The sequence below is a fragment of the Garra rufa genome, chromosome 13 (genome assembly GCF_049309525.1).
Source record: "Garra rufa chromosome 13, GarRuf1.0, whole genome shotgun sequence".
In the NCBI taxonomy this organism is placed as follows: domain Eukaryota; kingdom Metazoa; phylum Chordata; class Actinopteri; order Cypriniformes; family Cyprinidae; genus Garra; species Garra rufa.
The window spans coordinates 34,740,361-34,746,914 of record NC_133373.1 but is presented as its reverse complement, the minus strand read 5'-3'; the positions used below and the strand labels follow the sequence as shown (position 1 = coordinate 34,746,914).

The 6,554-nt window shown below is 33.2% G+C and overlaps 1 protein-coding gene across 1 annotated transcript; it reads right to left on the bottom strand.

The window, feature by feature from the left end:
• Nucleotides 1-1,027: 1,027 nt before the first annotated feature.
• Nucleotides 1,028-5,015, bottom strand: hddc2 (HD domain containing 2). Its single transcript, XM_073853094.1, has 6 exons — nucleotides 4,963-5,015; nucleotides 4,767-4,888; nucleotides 2,955-3,057; nucleotides 2,806-2,874; nucleotides 2,582-2,720; nucleotides 1,028-1,821 (listed from the first exon to the last, which is right to left on the bottom strand). The coding sequence occupies exons 1-6, from the start codon at nucleotides 5,005-5,007 to the stop codon at nucleotides 1,694-1,696; spliced, it is 606 nt and encodes a 201-aa protein (XP_073709195.1). The 5' UTR covers nucleotides 5,008-5,015; the 3' UTR covers nucleotides 1,028-1,693.
• Between the last annotated feature and the right edge of the window lie 1,539 nt (nucleotides 5,016-6,554).

Sequence of the window (6,554 nt, the reverse complement as noted above, 5' to 3'; positions counted from 1 at the left end):
AATGTATAGCGTTATTATATCCTGTTTTTTCTTTTCTTCATACATTTGTGTAATTTGTTGCAGCTTCACATATTTAACATTGACATTGAAGTCAATTGTTGTTTTAAGGAACAGAATTTTATAGCTGAAATCTTTCTTGAAATTCATACTTAGTGTTGAGCTGCCGTTCATTAATATTGTTAGTCATTAAACATTGTTTTTTTTTTTGCAAAGTCAAAAAGTCTCGGCTCATCAGTCATCAGCCATCACTAAAAAAAAAAGTAAAACATGGCAGAGTCTGCAGGAAATGTTCAGTTTTGACCTGAATTGTTTATTTAAAAAAAACATTTTTGTTGCTCCTGCTTAAAGGAGAAGTTCACTTTCAGAACAAAAATTCACAGATAATGTACTCACCCCCTTGTCATCCAAGATGTCCATGTCTTTCTTTCTTCAGTCATAAAGAAATTATGTTTTTTGAAGAAAACATTTCAGGATTTTTCTCCATATAGTGCACTTCTATGGTGCCCCGAGTTTGAACTTCCAAAACGCAGTTTAAATGTGGCTTCAAACAATCCCAAATGCAGTTCTGAACGATTCTAGCTGAGGAAGAAGGGTCTTATCTAGAAAAATGATCGGTTATTTTTATTTATTTTTTTCAATTACAATTTATATACTTTTTAACCTCAAAGGCTCGTCTTGCTCTGCCTAAACTCTGTTTTTTTTTTCCGTTCAAGACAGTTTGGGTATGTCGAAAAACTCCCATCTCATTTTCTCCCTCTACTTCAAAATCGTCCTACATCGCTGTTTTACATTTTTTGTTAAGGGTGTTTGATCATCTTTGCATGTGCCCTTTGCAAACACTGGGTCGGTACTTCTGCAGCGATGTAAGGTGTTTTTGAAATGATTTTCGAAGCTGAGGGGGAAAATAAGATGGGAGTTTTTCGACATACCCTAACTATCTTGAACCAGAAAAAGCAGCGTTCAGGCAGAGCAACACAAGATGAGCATTTGAGGTTAAAAAGTATATAATTTTAAAAAATAACTGATTGTTTTGTTAGATTAGACCCTTCTTCGGCTGGGACTGTTTACAACCACATTTGCGATCATTTGAAGTCACATATAAACTGCATCTAAAAGGTTTTCCTCAAAAACATAATTTCTTTATGACTGAATAAAGAAAGACATGAACATTTTCGATAACAAGGGGGTGAGTACACTATCTGTAAATCTTTGTTCTGGAAGTGAACTTATTAAATGCTTTCCACTTTTTTAGTGTTATAAGTCACTGTTATAAGTCAAAATTTTATTGAACCAAATGCGTATACAAACATTTTAAAAGTTATAATTATTGCAGAATGAGTTGTTTACATGTTACGAAGTAAAATCAGTTTCAGTTGATATAAAATAATATTTTTATTAAAACACCAATTACTGATAGGCAGTAAATGCTGATCAAAATACAAATAAAAGAAAAACAACTTTGAAAGTAAAAAAAAAAACTGTCAATTTTGATAAAAATTCAAAATTGCAACCATGGAAATAAATTGTGTCCTGCAGAACATTCAAGCAAGCAGGTCACAAATGTCAAACAACCGCAAACCATGCTTCTGTGCAATTAAATAAGATTAGAATAAAACACAGCTAATCTGGACAAAATTAACACTCTTGTGTACAGTTGTGTGGAGGTAGCTTCATAGCCTGACAGGAACTGAGATCATGGTGTGTGAGAGTTTGTGTCAGGGGTCTTCTCTGCATCATTATCTCCTTTGGTAGCGATGTGTCGAGCTCTTTCCTCATTTAAACTCTTCACCAGACCCAACACCTCTGGATGATGGAACCTGCCTGTGATCATAGAACAAAATTCATCTGTGTCCTACACTACCAGTCAGTAGTTTTTGAACAGGTAAGATGTTTTTTAATGCACTTATTTGATCCACAGTACAGCCAAAACAGTACAATTTTGAAATATTTTACTATTTAAAATAACAGTTTTCTATTTGAATATGTTTAAAAATGCAATTTATTCTTGTGATTTCACAGCTGAATTTTAGCATCATTACTCCAGTCACATGATCCTTTCCGAAATCATTCTAATATTCTCATTTGTCGCTTAAAAAACATTTATTATTATTATTATGTTGAAAACAGCTTAGCAGATTTTTTTTCAGGTTTCTCTGAAAAAATAGAAAGTTAAGAAGAACAGCATTTATCTGAAATAGAAATTTCTTTATCAAGTTTTATCAATACTTTTGACCAATTTAAAGCATCCTTGCTAATTAAAAGTACTAATTTCTATAATTTCTTTCCCCCAAATAATATATATACTGACTCCAAGCTTTTGAACAGCAAATCAGCATATTAGAATTATTTCTGAAAGATTACGTGACACTGAAGAGTGGAGTAATGATGCTGAAAATGTAGCTTTGAATTCACAGAAATAAATTACATTTTAAAATATATTCAAATAGACAACATTTATTTTGAATAGTAAAAATATTTCACAATATTACTGCGTTTGCTGTACTTTGGATCAAATAAATGCAGGCTTAGTGAGCAGAAGAGACTTCTGAGCTTGATAGGTATGTGTATTTTTTAATCAAACCTTCAGTGGAGGTGAAGAACTCCTGCAGTCTTCCAGGTTTCCCCTCTAACTCCTCATACTCATGAGCTTGTATTATCATCTCCAGCTGGTCCAACTCCTTCACCAGTTTGGCTTCTGGACTGGATTGAGTCTCATACTCCTGTGAGAAACATAGTCCAGTCATTTCAAAACAAAAAATGAGGAACACAAAACTTGGCCCAGTTGTTTAATTTTGATCAACTCACCTCCCACAAGTTGTATATCTCTTTTTGTAAGCCATCATCTAACAGGCCTGTGATGTGCACCATTGCTTCCTAGAGAGAAAGATTCTCAATGTTTAATGTGTGCACAAACAAAGTATTTCAAATGTAAAAATTTACTGAAATCATCATACCTTTTCCCTTCTGTGCTTTTCTGTTTTGCTAACATTGTCTGCTGGAGCAATATCTCCGACTATACACTCAGCCAAGTCATGAACTAAAGCCAGCTTCATGCATCTGTGAAGAGAAGAGCTGATCAATTATGTGGATGCATATACATAATTTATTATGTACATTTTAGAATGGGATTGTAAAGACATTTATACATTTTGTACAATTTATACTGTTATAGAAAGCTAATTTCAAGCATTTAAGCATAAGCCTCAATGGGTCTTTAAGAAAAATTATTAGAGATGTGTATGAATGAGTCTAAACGAACTGAACAGGAATAATTGAATGTAGATAAATTGAACAAGTATGACTGAAACTAAATGAACTGCACGAATGAGAATGAATATAAATGAATCAAACAAGTGTGAATGAATCTCAGTGACCTGCATAAATGAGAATGAAACTACACAAACTGGAATGTGAATGCATTAAAATGAACTGAACAAATGAACCGCACGAATGAGAATGAATATAAATGAATCAAACAAGTGTGAATGAATCTTAGTGAATCAAGTAAATGAATCTAATGAACCACACAAATGTGAATGAATCTCAATGAACTACACAAACTAAATGAATGAATCTGAAATTAATCTAAATTAAACAAACAAGTGTGAATGAGTCAAAATAAACTGCACGAATGAAAATAAATCTAAATGAACTGAACAAATGAGAATGAAACTAAATGAACTGCACAAATGTGAATGAATCGAACAAGTGTGAATGAATTTTAATGAACTGCACAAGTGTAAATTAATCCTAATGAATTGAACAAGTGTAAATGAATCGAAATTAACTGCACGATTAAGAATTAATCTAAGTGAACTGAACAAATGAGAATGAAACTAAATGAACTGCACAAATGTGAATGAATCGAACAAGTGTGAATGAATCTAAATTAACCGAACAAGTGTAAATGAATCTAAATTAACCGAACAAGTGTAAATGAATCTAAATTAACCGAACAAGTGTAAATGAATCAAAATGAACTGCACGATTGAGAATTAATCTAAATGAACTTACCAAATGAGAATGAAACTTAATGAACTGCACAAATGTGAATGAATCGAACAAGTGTGAATTAATTTTAATGAACTGCACAAGTGTAAATTAATCCTAATGAATCGAACAAGTGCGAATGATTCTAAATTAACTGAACAAGTGTAAATGAGTCAAAATTAACTGCAAGAATGTGAATTAATCTAAATGAACTGAACAAATGAGAATGAAACTAAATGAACTGCACAAATGTGAATGAATCGAACAAGTGTGAATGAATCTTAACGAACTGCACAAGTGTGAATGAGTCAAAACCAACCACACAAATAAGAATGAGTCTAGAACAGCACAAATGTGAATCAAACTCAATGAACTGCACAAGTATAAATGCTTAAATTAAGTGAATCTTCTCTAAGCCCCGCCTTAAAATCGCTACGGACCAATCCTACCTTAGCAACTGTTGCCTGACAAACTTTTGCTCGCTTTCAATGAGGATCTGTTGTGTTTGGATAAATTTACCTAAACTCACGAGAAATACGTTATAACATTGCTTCTTCTGTGTTACTTACAATAGTACCACAATAACCTGAAGATGTAAGCGGTATTTTTGTTTAATTTCCGAAACGTTACGTTAATGTTAAGAGGCGCATTCTCAAGATTACGCTATCAACCGTCATTCCCGAATAAACATAATTTTACGGACATCTACTTCCGCTTCAAGTTAAATAATCGACGTATATGCAAAAAATCCTTTATTTTAAGACTCTCATACAAACCTTTCTTTATTGACAGTGATGTCCTGTATGGTTAAGGCCATCATAGACATTCTGTACATATGATCAGACACACTCTCAGGCTTTTTGATATTTCTGTACACCCATCCTGTTCGTGGTACGCGCTGTAACACAAGCAAGCGTTAATATAACGTTGTTTAACCTACAAAACATTAGTGTTAATACGAATTTCACTCACTTTTAGCTGCCCGACAAGTTTCATGAATTGTAACATGTTGTCCATTCCGTTACACCAACCAATAGGACGCCGGCTCCAGCGACCCGGATGTAAACCAAAAACCAAAAATTGCCGGTTGTTGTAATGAAATGCAACCACCACTTGATGGTGTAAGAATACAAGCAAGTCGATGGAGTCTCACTACACAAGTCGAGCAAAATCCCTAGTAAGTACTTTGAAAATATATAATTAAAGTAAGGAAATTAGACCATAATTTTTATATTTTGACATTTATTTTTATTTTGTTTTATCACTTCTCACTACCCAGGTCAAGTTACTATGGGAAATATCAATGCAATGTAACTGACAAAAATACAATGTTGTTTTATAATAGATTAAAATCTTGTGCTTCTCAAATTTTAATCATTTAACCATCTTCTGTTAGTAAATGTCATCAAAATCATTCTTCCCTCAGTTGTTTTGGCCTTGACATACACTTTGTCTACAATGTTTCCTTAAAGTAAGTGAGTGGGATTGAGAAATGCCCACTTCACCATGTGCACATTCCTCAGAGACTACAAAACAAAACTGATTCAAGGTTAATACAAGAAACAATGAGTTGTATTTCCATATACAATGTGATTTAAGATTAGACCACAGTAATTTTCACTTTCATAATGCAATGATAAAATGCAAATGAGGGTCTTCAGACAGTGTCGTATGTCTATGCAAGGCGGCAGACTCATTATTTACAGGATACAAGTCTCTTCCTCATCTTTTTTTGGGCGTGTGTTTGCAGCGACAGATATAGCTTTTATTCTGTGATGGTCATCTTCCCCTACCTAAGTCACCGCTTTTTCTCATGACACCGTTTCCTGGAGGTATGCTCTATTTGTAGAGGGTGTAGACAATACATCCTGCTCATGGGTGTTCTGGTTATCACTTCTTGAACATCCACCAGGAAGGATGTACTGTGGATATTTTGCACATTGTGGGACACCTTCTATAAGCTTTAATGAAATAGGATTTTAAAACAGTTTGATTAGCTTAATTGAAAAGCTCAGTATGTGCTTAACATGAACGTAAATGTAAAAAGTACAGTTTCAGGACCAAAAAAAAACAGTCAAAATTGAGATTTATACATCTTCTGATGGCTGAGATACAGCTATTTGAAAATCTGGAATCTGAGGGTGCAAAGAAATCAAAATATTGAGAAAATCGCCTTTAAAGTTGACCAAATGAAGTTCTTAGCAATGCATATTACTTATCAAAAATTAAGTTTTGATATATTTACAGTAGGAAATTTAACAAATATCTTCATGGAACATTATCTTTACTTAATATCCTAATGAATTGGTACAAATATACCCGTGCTACTTAGGACTGGTTTTGTGATCCAAGGTCACATTTGGTCAGACTAGATGCACATTAGATGATTTATACAATAAATATAAATGTAAACACTCCAGCATATACTAGCATTCAAAAGTTTAGTGTCTGTAAGCTTTATGCTTTTGAAAAAAGTCTCTTATGCTCATTAAGACTGAATTTATTTGATCAAAAGTACAGTAAAAACGGTAAAGTTCTGTAATATTCTTACATTTTAAAATAAC